Raw genomic sequence first — 21,289 nt, 5'->3', positions numbered from 1 at the left:
CTTGCAAAAGGTGGGGAATCATGGGTATAAAATACTAGGTATGCTGCAAGTCATGATTAATATGTTGGTTGGTTTTATTGAACTGCTTCTTTTCTGCCTCCTTTTAAATCAGTCATAAGGAATAGCCCAGGGATACATTCAAAAAAAGATGATGCAAAAGCAAAAGTTATCAATAAAAATAAATTTCTTTTTAAAAGTCCTTTTCAGGATAGAAAGAGCTAAAAGATAAAATTTTACATCTACCATCCTTATTAGACAAGCCTGAGAGAAGCAATGGTATTTAAAGCACTTTATTTACCATATAAATGCTTGTTGACTTCTATATATACACAGAAGAAATCTTCAAAGATCGCAATTAGGGGCTAATTGTTTCTGACCACAAAACAGGGCCTGCTACTGCTCTGATAAAAACCCAACACCAGTTAAAATAGGGTTTAGTTTTAAGTGCTGAGCACAAACGGAAGGAAATTCAGTGGTGTTGCTGCCAGAACGCCCTTCAACTTAGCCCACTTGTTCCCAGGCTTGGCAGAACAAATGGTCATAATTAGAGATTCCCACTGTACTTGGCAGAGATTGATATCCTGGGTGGTTCTGAAGAAAGTAAGATAGGCTTAAACCATGCTAGTCCAAAATAAATATTTACTTAATGACATGTAACCTTGTCCTACGTAGACTATATTCATATGGGACACACTGTTTCAGTATTCAGCAATATATGAGATGGACTGAAGATGAGGCAAGGTCTAATCTTGACAGGCAGGGGAGTATTTTTCAGAAATAAATTATTTTTTGGAAACAAAGATGCTAATTAACTGGGAAATGGGGAACAAATTATGGTGTTGGATAAACAAAATGTGTAAATGGATAAACAAAATTAATGCAATGGAATATTACTGTACTGTAAAAAAAAAAATGAATAGAGAAGTATGGAAAGATTTGCCTGAACTGATACAAAGAGAAGTAAGAAGAGCCAAGAAAACATCATACAACAGTTTCAATGGAACCACCACCACAAAAAAATCAAAACTGAACACTGAAAAATTACAAAGAACAAGCTTGGCCCCCAAGAAGAGATACACACACCCTCCTTTGCACAGCCTAGAGAATTGGGGGGGGGGGGGGCGGTGTCTTTGGGTATGGAACACTGTATATATGGTCATATTTTTTTTTAATGTATTGATTAGTTTTGTTGATTTTTTTTCCTCTTCTGGCTCTTCTTTTAAAGAAATCCTGTGTTATAAGGGATGACTTTCTGGAAGTGAGGAAAGGAAGGGATAGAAGGGGAAATTTAGATGTAAAAACAAAAGATATAAATAAAAATGTTTGTTTTTTTAAAAAGATTATTGTCCTCTAAAGTATACCTTCCAAAGATCAGAGGATCATAGATTTAAAGCAAAAGAGGACCCTTGAAGGTTATCTAGACCAACACACACACACCCCCCACCTTAGCAAAGGAAACTGAGTTCCAGAGTGGCTTGCTCAAGGTTACACAGCTAGCAGGGAATAAAAATGGAATTTTAACCCAGTTCTTTCTACTGCATCAAGCTACCTCTCATTAGGAAGAAAGTTGTTTGCAAATAGGCAATTCCTCTCTGTGAGGACTTCAAATCTGTAGGAGTTGGCCCTTTACTAATAGTTCTCCTGAGGACCCTTCTCATTCATTCTACCCAACCTCAATTCAACCCTTGCTTATAATGCTCTCATCAGAATCTAAACAGACCCTGCAAGCATATAGTCAATGAACATTCACTGCATAGGCACTAGATGCTGGGTACTGTATGCTAAATGTTGGGGATAAATAAAAAGAAGGTTTAAAAAGGTCCCTGCTCTCACGGAGCTTGACGTCTAATTGAGGAGACAGGATGCAAACAACTACATACAAACTATATACAGGATAAATTGAAAATCATCAACAGGGTAAGGAGGGATTCAGAAAGGCTTCCTGTAAATGACAGGATTTTAACTGAGACTTAACGAAAGCTAAGGAAGCCAGAAAGTAGAGATGAGGAGGGAGAGTATTCCAGGCATGGGGGGATCAGTCGGTGAAAATATTTGATATCTTTTTGGAGGAACAACAAGGAGGGTAGTGTCACTGGACTGTAGAGTCCTGGGTTGGGGGGCTGGGGAATGGGTGGGAAAGGTATAAGATGACTGAGGGTAGGGAGGAGGCAGGTTATAAATGGCTTTGAATGACAAACTGAGGACTTTATATTTGATTCTGCATGTAATAGGGAGCCACTGGTGTTCGCTGAGCAGTGAGGTGACATGCTCAGACCTGCAATCACTTTAACAGCGAAGTGGAAGATGGTCTGGAGTGTGGAGAACCTTGAGGCAGGTGGACCCACCATCAGGCTATTACAAGAGTCCAGGAGTGAGGCGATGAGGGCTGGCACCAGAGTGGTGGCAGTGCCAGGTGAAAGAAAAGGGCACATACAAGAGATATTATGAAGATAAAATCAGCAGACCTTAGCAATGCAATTAGATGAGGTGTGTGAGAAGTAGTCAAGCACCAAGGACGACAACACCCAAGAGAGCAAGCCTGGGTGACTGGGAGGATGGCGGTACCTTCAATAGTAATAAGAAAGTCAGGAAGGGGAGAGGATCTAGGGGGAAAGTAATGAGATCTGCTTTGGACGTGTTGAGTTTCAGATGTCTACGGGACAAAGAAGTTCCTTTAACAGGCAGCTGAAGATTCAAGACAGGTTACAAAATATGTTGGCCCATTAACATTTTTTCATCACTTTGCCTTTCCACAAGGATATGCCATTCAGCTCCAAAGTCCTACGTTTCATAATTCTGTGAGGTACACAGATAGTAAAATGAATGACATCAGTGTTCTTTCCTATTCACCTTAAACTGTGATCTGCATTCATAAGTGGCTGTAGTCACTTCTTAATTACTTATTGGTGGAAATCTAACAGAATTATTTGTTTACTTGTTTTTTTACTGGACCTGCAATTATACTGGAACAGGGAACTGCTTCTACCAATGCAGATCATCATCTGCTACGCAACTTAACAGTCTTAAGAGAGTGAGTTGCCTGTGTTACTGAGAGGTTAAGTGTCTTGTCTGGGGCCACAAAGACAGTGTGTGTCACAGCTGGGACGTGAACCCAGGTCTTCCTAATGCTGAGGCTGGCTCCCAAAACACTATACTATGCTATTCAACTTTAAAGATGATTGCCAACAAATACTTTTAAGTCAGTGGTATGAAAGTCACTGGAGAGAGAAAGCTGGAGAAGACATAGGACAGAGTCTCTAACAGAACTGGAGACATCTTCTCCACTTAATTCTCCTTGCCATTTATTAAATTTTTAAAAAGGTAGGAACATGCCAAATATTTCTAAATCACTGCCTTTCCTGATTCATCACAGGAGCTGCCATCCAAAGTTCCACGCTTTCTCTCCCTTCACTGTCCAACTGAGCCCTCGGTCTCAGATAACAGGACTGCTGGGTCACGAATGAAAAAAGAGAATGTAGGTACTTTGACATTTGAGTGTTCCTCTGACAATGTGCTAAAGCCAAGTACAAATACAATGATAAGTAATCAAATTTTTTGTCATTTCTAATTCTCCTTTAGACTGACTATACTAAATTACATATATAAACTGTCTATTATATATAATTACATAGGACTACGCAGAGTTGACTATATCTGGACAAGCAGAATACTGCAAAAGTGGAGTATAGCAGCAAACCTGATGGACTTGAGAATCAGAAGACCTGAGTTCAAAGCCTGGCTATAAAACTTAGTAGCTACATGACTATGGATGGGCAAGACTTTTGAGTCTGAGCCCCAGTCTACTCAAATAAAAATTAGGATTAAGAATATTTACACTATCTATTTCACCAGGCTTTTAAAGAAGAGCTTTATAAGCCTGTGATGATTAAGGGGAAGATGAAAGGAATGAAGAGGATAAAGAGGAAGAAGAGGAGGGTAGGGAATAAGTATTTATACAGTGCTTACAGTATGCCAGGCACTAAGCTAAGTGCTTTACACAAATACCATCTTTTGGATCTAACTGTGGATCAAGAGACCCACAAAATAATCCTACAAGATAGGTGGTATTATTATGTCCATTTCACAGTTGAGGAAATTGAGGCAAACAGAAGTTAAGTGACTTGCCAAGGTCTATAAGCTAGTAAAGAGGAGAAGGAGAAGGAAGAGAATCATCTGAGGTTCCGCATTCCTTCTTCAGTTTTCTGAAGGCATACAAAATTTGTTGCTAGCTCCTCCAGAAATACAATAATATGGGTGTACTTTATTTTACAGTAACCTCTAAAAACTTTATAGTCAAACTTTTAAACATAAAGATGAAGCTCCAATACTCATACAGATGGGTGATGTCACTGGTTTAGCTGTTTCTTCCAATGATGCAGATCCCAATCCAGTCTGACTCTTGTCTTCCTACAAGTTCACCATAGGACATCCTCCCAATACACTAAGATCTTGGCCATTTTCTCCCAACGTCAAAAATGTATCACTGGTGCGTTCTGGCAGTCCAATTGTCATCCCCTGCTCTTACCACATGACTAGTCCATCTTCTCTTCCTATTATAATTACACTGAGAATGTCTTTTACTCCTGTTCTAACAAGGATCTCATTTGTTAGATATTAGAGCCTACTCCCATCCAACATGAATCTCTCCTCTGCCCTATGTATGAAGTTTGAATTCAATTCTTTAGAGACTTACATTTCACATCTTGCTGCAACACTGGGAGAGTGCTACTATTAAACAGATGGGTCTTTGTTTTCAGTAAAAGATCAGGATCTTTAAAGACGCTTTGAAATTTCCTGAAGGCAACCCAGCCCGCTTTCCTTGTTCTGTTCAACTCTGGGTTCAATTCACTGTTCATCTGCACTGTCTTTCCTAGACATACGCACCTAGATACATATACACATACACACACACACACACACACACACACACACACACACACACAGACAGACACATATACATGCGTGCTTGCTTCTTTCTTTCTTTCTTCTGACCAGTGGGCATTCTTCATCCACTTGATTTTTCCTGTGTGGTTGGTCAGGCTAAATTCTTTTGAATAACTGTGAATCTCTTACAGAAGGCCCCACAATACTAATAATTATGAGGTGATTATGCACATTACAAAAAGGCTTCCCTTTTTTAACAAGAACATATCTCAAAGGGTCCTTTTAACGAGTGACTACCCCATGCACTTAAAATGATTCAAATGACTTAGATTTTATTTTCAGCATGCTATAGCAGGGAAAGCACCGAATTTAGAACAAAGGGACATGGAGATCTTCTCGTACTGTGTGACCTTGGGCGAGACACATAATTTTCCTGGGCTTCAGCTGCCTCATCTACAAAAAGATAGAACTGTACCAGCTCACTTTTTAGATTTCTTCCAGCTTTGTGATTCTGATGATGCCAGAAACACTTTTTGCATATATCAGGGTGCACCTATAAGATGATTAGACCAACGTTATCCACAACTATGGAAATGGAAAAATCTGCAAAGTAATATGGTCAGAAACTATACTAGAAACTTTAAAATGCTCCTAAATCACAATCAAATGAACAGATAAAGACTGTGTAAAGCAGTTCCTTCAACACATATGTGCAATGTCTATTTTTAAGTGACATATCTTGGCTGTTTAAAATGTTGGCAAGGTTTTTCTTTTTAATAGCAAGACGATTTGTACTTTCTCATGGCTTCTTTCAAAATGGTGTTTCAGTCATTTTTTAACACTGGAATGATCTGATGTTCAAAGCTGTCCAAAAAAAGTCCAAAATCAAATGTGCTTCATATTATTCATTGGGTTTTCATAAAAACAGAAAAAAATTAATAACTAATTGAATCTAATGTTTTATTAATAAATAAGATTTTGTTACAAGATGCATATGTATATATATTCTACATGTGATATAATATGTAGGTATATATTTTGTGCACGTGTGGCAGAGATATATAAACACATAAGATCATAAAGTTTAAGTGCTAGGAGGTACTTTAGAGGACATCTAATTTTTTCATTATCATCAACAAGAATATACTAAGCTCTTACTATGGGCCAGGCATTACAGTAAGTGTTAGGGATACAAAGAAAGTAAAAACCATGGTCTCTGTCCTCAAGGAGGAGAGGTGGGGGAGATAATACGCAAACAACTACAAATAAAAAAGACATACATTATTTTGTAAATGGAGGGTAATCTCAGAGGGAAGGTTGGCAGTGAGGGTGACCAGGAAAGGCCTCTGGTAGAACACAAGATTTGAGCTGAATCTTCAAAGAAGCCAGGAGGAAGAGGAGCAGGCAAAATTCTAAGCATGGAAAAGAGCCACTGAAAAGGAATAGAGCAGATATAACAGAGAGAGATGAAGGTTCTTTGTGAGGATCAGCAAGAAGGCTGTTATCGCTGTATCACCGAGTACAGAGAAGAAGGAAAGTGTAAAACAACTGAAAAAGGAGAAAGAGGCCAGGTAGTTAAGGGCTTTGAAAGACAAAGAGAGGATTTTCTATTTACATTTATATATTTTATATTTATATTTATATTCTGGAGCCAATGGAGTTTACTGAGGAGGGGATGGCACTGTCAGACCTGTGCTGTACAAAGATGACCTTTGCAGCTGAGAAGAGGATGGCCTGGAGGAGGGAGAGACTTCTGGCAGAGAAACCAACCAGTGGGCTACTGCAATGGCTCAGGCGTGAGAAGATGAAGGCCTAAAGTGGCATGATGATTATGTCAGCGAAGAAAACGAAACACAGAAAGGAAATATCGTGAAGGTAGAATGGCAAGACGGGAATACATAGCCTATGTGCAGTGCATAATAGGTGAAGAGTTGAGGATGGCAGTGAGGTTGTGATCTTGTATGCCGGGAGGATCTTAGAGGTGCCTTCAGCATTTAATGGCGATCTGAAAATTGGAGAGTGCCTGGGAGGAAAGATAATGAGCTGCTTTGAACATGTTGGGTTTGTGATGTCTACAGGACATACCCAACGGGCATTTGGAGAGATTAGGGCTGGATGAATAGATCTGAGAATCATTAGCACAGAACTGATCACTGAGTCTGTGAGAGCTGACAAAATCACCAAGCCATTTTAGTATAAAGCAGGGTTTCTTAACCTGGAGTCTGTAAACTTATTCTTAATATTCTGATAACTGCATTTCATTTAATTGGCTTCCTTTGGAATCCTATGTTATTTTATAAAACACATTTCTCTGAGAAAGGATCCACAGGCTTCCCCAGACTGCCAAAGGGATCAAAGACACAAAAAAGATTAAGAACTCCCAGTATAAATAGAAGGAAAAGCAAGGAAACTGAGGCACAGAGAAGTTAAATGATATGCCTAGAGTCACAGAGTCAGGGGACTGCAGTCAGAATCGGAACCTAAATCCTCTAACTATAAATCCAAGGCTCGACTACACTATCCTAACTCTCTGTTATATTACCAAATATGTGTATATATCTATGCTGATGTGTTTAAGGAGTTTCAAATCAGTGTTATATAGAATGCCTTAAAACTCTCAATACTTGAACTCACAAAGTTGTTCAGTCTTATATTTAAATCACAAAACTAGCCGGCACAGCAAGTTTCACAGGGATAATGACTGGGTCTGTAATGTCTGTGGTACAGGAATTCCCAGGTGCAGAACCTCCATCTTCTGGTGCAGATCAGTACTCCTCTTCTTGACTCTGAGATGAGCTCACTAGTTACCACACCATGAGGCTGCTCAACAGCTGACTATATGGAACAAACATCGAAGGAAACATAAAAGGGGGAACGAGAATCGTGAACCCTTGGAGTCAGACGGGACCTTGAAGACTTTGTCCTCTCACCTGTACTTGAACAAAAAATGCTCCTTTACAAAAATACCACACGAGCAATCCTGCAATGCTATGTGGTAGATAGCGTTATGGCTTGCTGTCAGAAGGACTTGAGTTTCAATCTGGCCTCAGACTCTTACTGTGTGACCCTGAGCAACTCACTTACCCCATTTGCCTCAATTTCCTCATCTGTAAAATATGCTGGAGAAGGAAATGGCAAACCAGTCCAGTATCTTTGCCAAGAAAACTTCGAATGGGGTCACAAAGAGTCAGATACAACTGAGATGAACAACATATACGTATGTATACATCACATATATATTTATATATAACATGTATAAACCTTGTATATATAGATATATTTATATTTTACCAATGCTTTATTTACCTGGAAAGCAGTTTTTCTCTTGCTCTCTTCCTTTATGCTGTGACAAACTGCATTATTAAATACATTCAATTAATGGCTTTACAACCTCATAATTGCATGGGCTTTAAAGATATAACCAAATCTAACTCAAATCATAGACCTGATTAAAGAGGGATGGAAAGGAGGTAGAGGACAGAAATAGTACAAATTAGCTAAATACTAAAATTAAGCAGTTGCCTATAGACAGTTTGACTTGGCTTGGACACCATCAACTAAATGTACCCTTAAGATTTCATGCCAGGGAATTTCAACCAGAGAATTCCTTGATGTAATGTTCTATAATCCTGTGGGGGTTTTCCCTCCTGTCTGACCAAGTCTGAACTAACAGCCTCTTTCCACAGGATTCCATCAACCAGTAGGTGGGGTGCTGGGAAATGTCAGCTCAATTCATTTTAGAGATGAGACACACAAGACAAAACTCTTTAGATACACTGGTTATTTCTGAAGCACAGCTGATTCTCTAATTGCATAATGCCATTAAAAATGCCTCTAACAGCCCTGGATGGGGGGTGGGGTGTGGGGTAGCTTAGAAATGTACATCAGGCTGGTTGCTCTAAACAAATATCACTATATAACAGACTAAGGATTCAAATGAAAATGAAATGAGATGACTGATGTGAGGGAATCCGAAGTTGTCTGCTAATTTGGGTAGTGAAACTACTTTGATCAATTTACATGTGATTTCCCAAAGTTTAATCATTTTTGCTACAGTATGAGATAAAATTCTTTATAAACACAAACTATTACCTAAACATGTAAGATTATTTGAAGTGTGCATTTAAAATCAGAACAATGGCTATGTCAAACATGAATATTTAAATTTAAACAAATAATGACAAATGTAAAATAATACTATAAGGAATAAATGGCATTCAATTCAATACATACTTAATTAAGTGCCTATTAAGTACTGGACACTGTGCTAGACAGAGGGGACACGAAGATGATGACAAAACTGTCCCTGCCTCCAAGAAGCGTATATTCTACGAAGGAGAACGAGGCCATGTATACATGCTATTTTATATGCATGAAATATACACAGAAGAGACACAAAGCAATGTCAGGAAAAGCAGGAGCACCCTAACAACTAAGGTAGGGGTAGGAAGGGTCTTAAGAATGTAGATTCTACTTAAGCAAGGCCCCAAAGGAGGCTGGAGATGAAGAAAAGCATTCCAGGAGTGGGGTTGGGGGTAAAGAGGTGGGGAGGGGGAGGAAGGGTCACTTATATCTAAAGACCTGAAGGTGGGATATGTAAAGTCCTGTACTGCAAACAGCACGCTGATCAGATTGGCTAGAATAGAGTGTGTGAAAGGAAGTAAGGTAATGTCACTCTAAAAAGACGGAAGGAGAAATTCAGAGGCAACTGAAAGCCATGGAAGCTTCTTAAGGATGAGAATGCTATGATCAGACCAGTGCTTTAGGAATACTAGTCTGGCAAATGTGTTGGGGATGGATTAGGGAGTGGAGAAACTGGTGGAAAGGAGACCAATTGCAGAGTCCAGGCAAGGAGTACTAACGGCCTGGAGTAGGGTGGAGGCTGCAGGAGTTTAACATTGTATAAGCAGGGGGGTGGTTAAGTATTCAGGAAAAGGGAATTAAATGGAAACTCACTTTTAAAATGCCTAATGAGACTGAGCTTGTTGCCAGGGATAAGAAAGAAGAGTAAATTTCTACGGATGCAGTACGTTTAAAAAAAAGCCAGCAGAAAAATGGTTAATTTTAGCCTTAAAAGGAAGCCTGTTCAGCACCACTTCAGCTGAACACAAATTAGAAGGACCCTGGGAAATCTATAAAGCCCTGTTTTGTTGCCAAGGACAGGCAGCAAGATCTGCATCTGCTGTCAAGAACAGTGACAGTCACTTACTCAGGGGAATGTTTTTAACCAGGTTTCAACAGTGGTGTGGTGCTCTTCCTCCTTCCACCTATTTGCTGCTACTGAATTATTCAACAGGTAGCATTAAACACAGCCAGTTTATCATCCCAACCACTTTCCAGAAAAGTTAAGCTAGCATCTTGTTCCCATCCTGGCCCAGGTCAACAAACAAATCCTCGAAAGGTACACAAAAGAACAGACCATGAAGACAAAGGGAGTCTGCCTTGAACACACACATGTGGATGGACTACCGGACCTGCTCAGGTAAGGCTCACTTCTGAGTGTCCTTTGTAATAGTAAATGTTTTCTAGGATGTTTTCGCAAAAGACTGGTGTTTGTGTCTAAAATGAGCATACCTTTCTCTGGCTTGATTTTTTAATTGCTTGTAGACAACCCTGCCGCCTGATTACTTTGGAACTAGTAGTTACTCTTGGTAAGGTTACATTTTTCATGGGAGAAAGGCTAGCTAAAATTCCAGGCATGTACAGCTATTTGAATGATAAAAGCAAAACTTTGCTCTGTAGAGAGAAATTTTCTTGACTTGCTGACAGTAAATAAAGGTTTGCACTAAGGTAATTTTTATAAAGCATGCCATAAATAAAATTACGAAGCAGTCTGGCATATTTCATTCAAGGAACAATATATCACACTTCCAGGAAATAGGATTACAAAGACTCTAACCTGTATTATAGTACTTTACTCACTCTTTCAATAAAAAAGCTTGCCAACTATCAAAAATAATAGGTCAATTAATATTCTTTTGAAAGAAATAGATCAAGCAAATGTAAATCAATGTCAGAAATTACCAGGGTAACAGAGCTGATAAAGATCTGGTCTAATTTTTCCTGAACTGCAAAACCAGTAGAGATTTGAAACATAAATAATTTGATATCAAATTTTAAAACAGCTATGAAAGTTTTTATATTTATAAATATGCTGTCAATTTTTATGAGAATACTGAGATAGTAACAAATTTAATACTTGATTTATTTTCACTTGACTATCATAAAACTAACACTAATTTGTGAATCCAAAGGCTCTAAATATGTGGAAATAATAAAGAAGTCTTTTTTTTATCAGAATGTATATTTAGCAAATATGGGTATGGGAATAAATGAAATCCTGAAAATATTTGTAAAAGGCTATCCCTTCAGAATTTTCTTCTGGAATGAAAACTAAAATCTTTCAAATGTTTAAAAAGAAAAAGAAACTTTAAAAAGTTTTTAAAATGAAACTAAATGCTGAGATTTTTTAAATGTTGCAGCTAGAATACAAGTGCAGAACAGTCATAGCCATGTAGTTCAAACAAGGATTATCTACCCAAGAATGAATGAAGATAGAAAAACAACACCTAATAAAGACAAATTTATGTGACATACTAAGTAAATAGATCTTTATTAACCTAAGCCAAACAAAGGCTGTTGAATGTTTTCAAATAACAATCCAAGCTCACCAATACACAGCTAAAATCACAAAATACCATAGTTATTCTCAAGCTGTAGAAAAAAGAATCTCAACTTTACTTTCGGAATATCTCAATTGAACATTCTATAAGAAATGTCCAAAAAACTCTCAAAACAAAATTTAAACTTAATTTACTTTAAAATGAAAAATAAACATATACTAAAACAGAAATGCTGATAATCATCATTTACTAATAAATGGCTAAACTAGTCCCCAACCGTAAGTAAGGGTAAACTTTTAAACTAAAAAGTTATTCCATTCTTAAGAAATCTAGGAAACAACACACCCTTTAAAATGCAGCTAAACAAGGACAACAAGTACAGAAGATGTGACAGATGAGTGCTATTAAAAAGCCATTTATAGAAAGCATACTTACTGATTAAAAATGGCATTACGAGGCACAATTACTTTTAGTGACCTGACTTGTTAAAGGCATTTAATCTTAAAATTATTGGGATTTAACTAGCTTGGTTTTGGGGTTTTTTTTTAGTTCCCTAAGGTCAACTTTACTTCATTCTGTATGGTAAAACTCCATTGTTTCAGTTTAACACCCAGCCTCATCACTGTCAAAACGCAAAATGTCTTCTCCATATTTTATTGAAATAGAAACTAAAATGTAAAAAGTTTAATTTTGTTTTGTGTTAAATTTGCTCGTTGTGCTGTCTGATGCTTCATAAAAGTTGTTTTTTCCCCCTTCCCATTCTCTCTCATTCTCCATCAGCTGATTAAACCAAGTTAATTTCCTCTGCCTGTAGTAGTAGTTTTCCTAAGGTTTTCCACCCAAATAGCCATGTTCTTTAACAAGCATGCTATTTTGGCTATAAAAACAAAGAATATGTTGCATAAAAGAAAGATGAATCACTTTAACTGACCATTTTCCAGCTCAGATTAAGCAGCATTTCAAGTCTGTGGGGGGGAAAAAAGATCACATTTCCCTCATAATCCATCAGCACACTTTTGATATAAACCATCTCTCCAATACAACATGACAAAAAGCTCTGATCTTCATTTAACTCCTTGTGTCATACACTACTCTAGAGAGAACTGGACAACAGCAAACTGTTCCTTATGAGAAGTATACTGGTGTTTAAGCCAAGCTGCAGCTAGGAATGAGAAGGTAATACTTTTCTATTTACTCCCCCTAGGTTTCCAGATAGTCAAGGAACATCAAAGGGCAGGTATGAATGGCTGATCTAAAATTACACAAGAAGAAAACATCAGGAAGACAAATTAAGGACTCCTTAATAACCTTTAAGATTGAAAACAACAACAAAAACCACCTATGTGATTCCAGCTTTCCAATTTAAAGAATCGCCTATAATCTCACCCATTTCCCCCCTCTTTGGTAACCAATGACCTTTTTGCAACCAATAGACTCAAAAATCTGGGAAGATTACTTATGACAAGTTTCCCCTGACCTTACCCAATACTGACTATTCTTAGCCCAGAGATTGATTTTTTTTTTCCCTGAAGATGGATCAGATGTTATCTAATATTCAAAACAGACTTTCGTGAACCTTTTGGAAAGTCATAAAAATTTAGCTATACTGGGCATTTACAACTAGAGTGGAAATACTTATGTAATCTGTCAAGCAAGAGCCTTTACAATGGAAGTTTATTATGAAGGTACCTTGTCACCAGTGGATTACAACAGTACATCCTTTGAACTGAACAGATCACACCTGTTCAATGACACTGATCCGTTCAAACAAGTCAACGACCAATATGAACATCAACAGTATGTCATTGGTCTTTTTCTCTCATGTCTCTACACTATCTTCCTCTTCCCTATTGGTTTTGTGGGAAACATACTAATATTAGTGGTGAACATCAGCTTTCGTGAAAAGATGACAATCCCTGACCTATACTTCATCAACCTTGCAGCAGCAGATCTCATCCTGGTGGCCGACTCCTTGATAGAAGTATTTAACCTAGATGAGAAGTATTATGACATCACAATCCTCTGTACCTTCATGTCTCTGTTCCTGCAAATTAATATGTATAGCAGCATTTTCTTCCTAACATGGATGAGTTTTGACCGATACATTGCCCTAGCGAAGGTCATGCGATCCAGTCTTTTTCGAACAAAGCACCATGCCCGGCTGAGCTGTGGCCTCATCTGGATGGCGTCTATCTCTGCTACCCTGGTACCTTTTACAGCTGTCCATTTGCAGCACACAGAAGAGGTCTGCTTCTGTTTTGCTGATGTGAAAGAAATCCAGTGGCTTGAGATTACTTTGGGGTTCATTATTCCCTTTGCCATCATTGGTCTCTGTTACTCGCTCATCGTCCGAGTTCTCATCAAGGCTCACAAGCACCAGAGCCTGCGACTGCGGCGGCAAAAGGCTCTCCGAATGATTTTTGCTGTGGTCCTGGTTTTCTTTATTTGCTGGCTACCTGAAAATGTCTTCATTAGCGTGCACCTCTTGCAAAGAAAGGAGCCAGCTATTTCTTCATGCAAACAGTCTTTTCGCCATGCCTACCCTTTAACTGGCCATATAGTTAACTTGGCAGCTTTTTCAAACAGCTGCTTAAACCCACTTATCTATAGCTTCCTTGGGGAAACTTTTAGAGAAAAGCTAAGGCTATACATTGAACAGAAAAGCAACTTGTCCGCCTTAAATCGTTTCTGTCACGCTGCCCTCAAGTCAGTCATTCCTGAGAGCAGTGAGCAGACAGAAGTAAAATTTAGCAGTGCTGTGTAAAGAGACAACGGGGAACATTTTTTCATCAATGTAGAACGAAACTGTGTGCCACTAACAAATGCACGTACAGCTAGGAAGGGGAAAAAACACAAATATTTCTTTTCTTCTCCTAGGCTTCTAATGTTGTCTAGATCAGTAGTTCCCACTTAGTGGCTTGTGAACCTTTGGGATTTCTCAACAATGTTCCAAGGAGTTCAAAATTCTTCAATGGCACCTTAAGCATTAAATAATTGTAGAATATTATGAGTAGTATATTGAATTACCCCGGGGAGTTCACAACAAATTGTTGTTGTTGAAAGGAGTTCCTGGGGCAAAAAAAAAAAAGTTAGGAACCACTGATCTAGATGCTACTATAAACTGGCTTTAATATGTAAGTTCTGGTCAAGCTTACTTGATTATAATTGGGGTTACTAAAGAATATACCCTAAAAAGCTCTCTCTAATTGTATACAGTTCATAGTCAGACCTAATGATAGTTTAAGATAGAGATTATCACAGTATGTTTTCCTATGGCAAAGAAGAGTCAACAGATGACAAAATCATAATGTTCTGCTACTCTTCACAGGGATTTTCATTCCTCCCCCTGAGAGAAAACTGCCAAAACAGCGAGTGGGAAAACTCAGATTTATTAAGAAGTTTCTGTGGAGACGTAGCACTTTAAATGGAAACTTAGCTACTGAGAATAAATCTGCCACTTTATGTAATGAACACGAAGACTTCTGGCTGAAATCTGTTTGAAATATTCTAAATTTGATATCATGGTGGGAAATCAAGCCCCATGATCTATAGGCTACTACCACACACTTTGACACTTGAATAGTGCTAAAATGAGACACGTCGCTCGTAGACACACTAAGCATTGTAATCTCTCTTAGAGTGGCCATCAGTCTCTAAAATACATGATCCCGTTCTGCCCACTACCTTGTTCATAGATGAGTCACGGTCACTTGTGTAAGCTACATTTGCATTAATGACGAAGCTCCTCCTTGAATAACATAACTGCTGTTCTTAATGCTAGTTTGAGCTGAGAAGCTGACTTCTTCAATGTATATGTTTACAATAACCTTGGCATTTAGAAGAATGTGGAATGAAATTGTGAGAGCTGTGGAGTTTATCACGGCCATCAGAGAACGTAATATCATGGCATTTCTGGTTTAATAATGCAATAATAATGTTAACAGGAATAATGATGATGATGATGATAATGTAGATGGCTCTCATTAAAATTTTGAAAGTCTAATGCTTTTGAGTATCACCCAGTTTCTTCGCTCACATGAAAAACAGCTAATATGTATTTTCATTTTAAGGTTTTCAAAGAGATGGCCTCACAAAAATTCAGCAAAGTAAACAGTGCCAGTGTTATCCACACTTTACAGAAAAGAAATCTGAGAGAGTGAAACAGCTGGCCCATAATCACACAGCCAATGTGGTGTAGTTTGTGGTGTAGATAGATAAATAGCAATTTTTACAACAAGGCAATTCAGCAGAAGAAGGCTGAAACATGAAGTGGGGAAACAGAAACACTAGAATACTGCAAAGCCACAGACCAGGATTTCATTGTGATGGGAGGACTCAGAAGCATTTCAAAAGGGTCACAGCCACAACATGCCATTCGGGAGTTTGCTATTTTAACTAATAATTCTTTCTAACTAGGCATTAGGCTCAGTCATTTCTAATCTACAAAGAGTCAAGTGCTATCAAACAGAACCTTCTCCCTTTTGACACGGGGGACAAAGCCCAGGCTGTTCTGCCCTTTTTATAGTTTTGCTAAGGCAAGCATCAAATCCAATGTTCCTGATTTCAAGCCCTGTGCCACATTATGCTTTGACACTTCTCCAGTTAGAGAGGAGACCAACAAACAAACATGGTTTTGGCTAAGAGATCAATGGTGAACTCATGCCCATAGAACCTTGATTCAGCAAGTCTATTTCCTCTATTAATTCCTCCTGTATGGGGCGTTTTTATCCATGGGCCTGAGGTAAACAAAAAAATATATAATTAAACCTTTTAGACATAAGAGAAAATGGTCTATCTAGATACATAGATCTATATAGATATGGATATGGATATATAGATATAGGAAAAGAGATCAAAGAATCCAAGACAGACCCTTGGGGTGAGACATGGATGATGATCCAGTAAAAAGAGACCAAGAAGCAACAGTCGGGCATGTAACAGAAGAATCAAAAGAAACAGTGCCATGAAAGCAGAGGGAGGAGGGAGTAACCAAGAGGAAAGAGTGGTCAGTGGTGTCCACTGCTACAGAGAAATAAAGAATACTAAAAGGACTGAGAAAAGTCATCAGATTTAGCAGTTAATAAACAGAAAGAGAAGTTTCAGTTAAGCGGGGATGTCAAAAACCAGACGAAGAAGTGGGCAACAGGAGAGGAAAAGCTGGCAATAAGTATGGACAGCTTTTTCTAGGAATTTATGTGAAAAGATGGGCCTCCCATCTCTTCTTAAACGTCAGGATATGCCTTAAATGTGACTTAGTGTTTGAAACATGAATTTAAGGAGTTCTCAAGAAACATAAGTAAAGCAGCTGGAGAACCTTTTCAGGAAAAAGATGAAAGGACTTCTCCTTTCTGTTCAGCACTTCCCTCAAAAGTCACCTAACACAAAACAAACATCACATTAATATTTTTCAAAGCCGTAAGAACAAGTCCTAAAATTGGCCTTCCTGGTATATCTTTTTTTATTTGATATTTTTAGTTTTCAGCATTGATTTCCACAAGATTTTGAGTTACAAATTGTCTCCCCATTTCTACCCTCCTCCCCACTCCAAGATGGCATATATTCCGATTGAACCATTCCCCAGTCAGCGCTCCCTTCTATCACCCCCTCCCCCCATCCCTTTTCCCCTTACTTTTATATCTTTTAATAGTTCCATTAAGAGTACTCATGTAAGCCACAGACACTTGGTAATGGCATGCACCCCTACAGAAGGCACCACAAGGAAGTTGTGAAAACAGGAGGAACTCTAAAGATGGCAAAACAGGCACTATCCCACCTTGATGAATACTGAATTGTTCATCGATTTATTAAGACCCAACAGTGGGAGGGTCCCTCCTGAGGAGGGGCACGAAGTTCTCTGTCCCCCCTTACTTTCTATCAACAGATTCATGGTGCCATACTCATATACGATAGGGGCAGCTGTGAACATCTAATCATCTCAACCCTGGGCCCCACCCAGTTTATGGCCTAAGGGAAGGGAGCCACTAATGGGGGCTCCTGTCAGGTAAGGGCAAACATGTCCAGTTTTTTGGATACTCAAGAAAGATCATCATGGCAGTAAGTGGAAAGCGATACTTCAATCACAATTTAATAAAGCACAGAGAGTACAAAGGCAGTCATCGAGGATAGTATAAGGCATTCAGGAGATGGGGTGGTAGAAGTAGGCAGGCATCATGGGGAAGAGAAGGGGAGTAAAAGGGACACAGAGAATCACTTATGTAATGGCTGACTGAATGGACCAGTCACAGGTAGAATACTCAAGGGGCAGGAGTTTTGGGTTCATTTTTATACAGTTTTGGTGGTAGGAGACTGATCAACTTTCCTCCATGCCACCATAGGCTTAGTTTATTAACATACCAACATCATCTCAAAGATATCAACACCACCTTATGATTAGCTCATTTGCATAACATTTTGCATGTATGTTTATAGACTCAAGTGCCATTACATTAAGGCCTAGCTGGCTTCCTCTAATTTAGCACATTGTCTCAGGATGTGGCCTCCGTTAATTTATAAAGCAGCTGCAATTGGTTCCTATGGTCCCTTAATTTATGTGACAGCTTATAAGTATCTGTTATGCTCCCATAATTTATGGAAGTGTTTTTAAGTGATTTTTATGTTCCCCTTTATATTCTTACTTCCTACTATTGTTATCTTATACTGGCTGCTGATCAATGTACTACAGTAACTCAGAGAGGGTTTTGGGGGAATGAGGGTGGGAAGGGGTAATCCCAGGGAACAGAACAAAATACAATTTCAACACATGTACAATTGGTATCAGAAACACTTTTCAACCCTGTGGTCACAAGCAAAGAAAAGACTATTAGAGGATGCATTCACCAGCACTTTTTACCCTCAAACTAAAGAATCAGAGAAGGGAGTAGAACTTTTAGGGTTCAGAAGTGGCAAAACTGTTTAAGGATGACCAGGCCTGTGATTCTTTGAGGAAGACCGGACTACCAAAAGAAATCAACTAGCCCTGCTCAACCGGAAAAAAAATGAACAAGACGGTGAGGAGAATCAGAATGAGGTTGGATGACCAACTGGCTGCCTCCAACATGCAGAAAAATCAGAAGGGATTTCCAATCAAATCACTCCCGAGGCTGTGAATAAATGTGGCATTCCCAACTGAGTTCTGATAATAAGCTTTATGATATCACCTCACAACACAGAAGGCATTCAAAAAATAACTGCTGGTTGAGCTGATTCTTCATTTGAATAAAAATAAGGTCCAGCAGAAAGTGGTGGAGTTTGGAGTTTTTTAATTGCAAAGATGCCTTTCTCCCGACCAAAAAGGATAAAGTACGAACATCCTGCAGCCTGTATCCCCAAAAGCAAAAGTTTACCTCGAGTCTCCCGATTTTCTACGAGTAGGATCTATGTGAGCCAGGAATACAAACAGAAGTCATCCAGAGCACAATTAAAAGCTAACTAAAGTTCAACCACCAGCTTCCTTTAGGTCAAAGCTTCTCATTTCTGTCTGATTCCAACCTATCAATCAGAGTCTCCTCATCTCTAGTGACAAATCACAGACTGCCCATGAGACATTCCCAACGACGTGTCCCATCGGTATTTACGTTAGATGTGTTATCATACCACCCAAACTCATCCCACTCCCTAACTTTCCCATGGTTGTCGAGTGCACCATCTGCCAGTCTTCCAAGCACCTAGAGCTGCAAGCTGAGAGCTCTCCTTGACTCGCCTTCTCCCTAACCACCCCCTCCCCACAGACAATCGGTTGCTAAATTTTGCTGACTTTGGCTTCACAACATCCCTCAAGTCATACTCATACTTCCTCTCACTTGGACCACTGAGCTATCCTGTTCATTGGTCTTTCTCCCATAAGTCTCCCCCACCCATTCCCCACTCCAATTCATCCTTCACACAGCAGCCAGATGGCTATGCCTAACGCACAGGTCTGACTGGGTTACACCTCTGCTCAAAAAGCTCCAGGACAAAATACAGACTCTTCTGTTTGACATTTTAAGTCCATCACAATCTGGCCTCACTAGCTCATCACACTTTACTCCTCTTCATATACTCTATACTCTGGCGAAAGTGGCCTATTTGCTATTCCCCATACATGACTTTCCATCTACCACCTTGAAGCCTTGAAACCCACAGGCTATCTCCCAGGCCTGAGATGCACTCTCTTCATCCCCACCTCTTTGAATCCCTCATGACTCAGCTCAAGAGCTGCATCCTTCCAACAATAGGTACATCCTGATTTCTCTTCTCCCTCCCCAGGCCTCAGTGCTCTGTCTTGACACCCCCAGAAACGTATTGCATGTGTACATGTATATGTATATATGTATGTATATTCTGCATTTACTTACCTGTGTACATGTTACTTGCTCTCAGGTTGGGGATGCATGAGAGCAGGTACTTGTTTCATTTGCTTTGTATCCACAGCATCTGGCACAGTGTCTGGTATATAGTAGGTACTTAATAAATGCTTTTTGAGTGGACAGAGAATCTTGAATCATTCTAATATAAATAAAACTATACCCCAACACTGGCTTGCCCTTTCAAATTTCCCCAGCACTTCATAAAATTCTACACAACTGGAACCCATATCCCCATATCTTTATTCATTATCCCAGAAACTGATTTATGAAATTCAATTTTAGTTTTAAGTAAAGTTTTTTCCCCACTTATTTTTAATTTAAAAGCATTTCAAAAGGGTACACAGGATAATTAGTTTTCTATTGCAGGAAAAAAAATAAAGCATGCTCTAATAGGCAGAATATAGAACAAAATTTTAATTAGGAAACTTAAAAATGAATTCTGGAGAGAAACTGCTGGAATTAAAGATGGCCTAAGTCTTTCATTTTCAGGAAGTGCTTTCAATCACTGCTGAAATCAAGGAGAGTGGTGAAGCAATCTAAAAAGGGAATCTTCTATAACTATGCAATATTTGGGGATGTAAGTTAAATTGTGCATGATTATTTGGAGGCAGCCATGTCAAGTCTACCAATCATTTTTAATAAGAAAAACACAAATTATAAGAAGAAAAAAGATGAAACTACATGAAAGGATAATTATAGGAGGTTTCAATATTATGATATATAAATATACACGCTATGCTGCTTTCTGAATTTAAACTCTTAAAGGATGGGGATCTGTGTGTTGCCTGTGGCAGCTAACAAGTGGGAATGCTCAGGAATACTTGATGCTCAACACTTTAAAAGACCTACCAATTCATCGGTGGTGTTATTCCTTTTGCCAATGAAGATCATAATATCTCTACATATGTAAGTGGATTTCATGAACTGCCAGCCACAGCCAAAAATTTCATTTTCATCACCACTTGGCTGGGCTGAGGCAAGGATGACAGCTCTAGTCTATCACTGGGCTCGCAAGTGGAAACTCTTCCTGCTTGGCAGAACCTAACACAACTTGTTCTCCACCATCCCCATCTCTGAAAAACCAGGGCTGCCTCCATATCATTTCAGTGACACAATGTCCAATATTAAGCTATTACTATCAATGACAGTAACAATTAAAGAAACTTCCCACAAATGTCCCAAAGAGGGGGGAAATATGTTCATATTTTAATAAATCCATATTTATTCACATATGTATCTGAATAAATTACTTCTCAGGTGAATGAAAGTATAGCAGCAAGATACACTTTGCCTAAGAAGTATTTGTACACCATGTACAGCTTCTATCAAATTTCATGCTGTTTTGGGAAGGAGGAAACGGAGGGAGGGGGAGAAAATTTAGAACCCAAAATCCTACAGAAGTAAATGCTGAAAACTAAAACAAATAAAAAATTTTTT

General features: G+C 38.8%; 2 protein-coding genes across 2 annotated transcripts in view; one reads left to right on the top strand and one right to left on the bottom strand.

Annotated features, from left to right (window-relative positions):
- Positions 1-21,289, bottom strand: part of C1H7orf50 (chromosome 1 C7orf50 homolog) — a 368,607-nt gene that overhangs the window by 282,518 nt on the left and 64,800 nt on the right. The window lies entirely within an intron of this gene.
- On the top strand, positions 13,173-15,179 carry GPER1 (G protein-coupled estrogen receptor 1). The gene has a single exon (XM_036741327.1). It carries the CDS (start codon positions 13,174-13,176, stop codon positions 14,269-14,271), a length of 1,098 nt encoding a protein of 365 aa, XP_036597222.1. The 5' UTR covers position 13,173; the 3' UTR covers positions 14,272-15,179.

This window comes from Trichosurus vulpecula, chromosome 1, assembly GCF_011100635.1.
Source record: "Trichosurus vulpecula isolate mTriVul1 chromosome 1, mTriVul1.pri, whole genome shotgun sequence".
Classification (NCBI taxonomy): domain Eukaryota; kingdom Metazoa; phylum Chordata; class Mammalia; order Diprotodontia; family Phalangeridae; genus Trichosurus; species Trichosurus vulpecula.
Note: the sequence above shows the minus strand (reverse complement) of the source record. Positions and strands in the feature narration are given on the sequence as shown.

What these genes read in the sequence shown, in the direction of transcription:
- GPER1 (XM_036741327.1), top strand. Translation starts at nt 13,174, where the DNA reads ATGGAAGTTTATTATGAAGGTACCTTGTCACCAGTGGATTACAACAGT.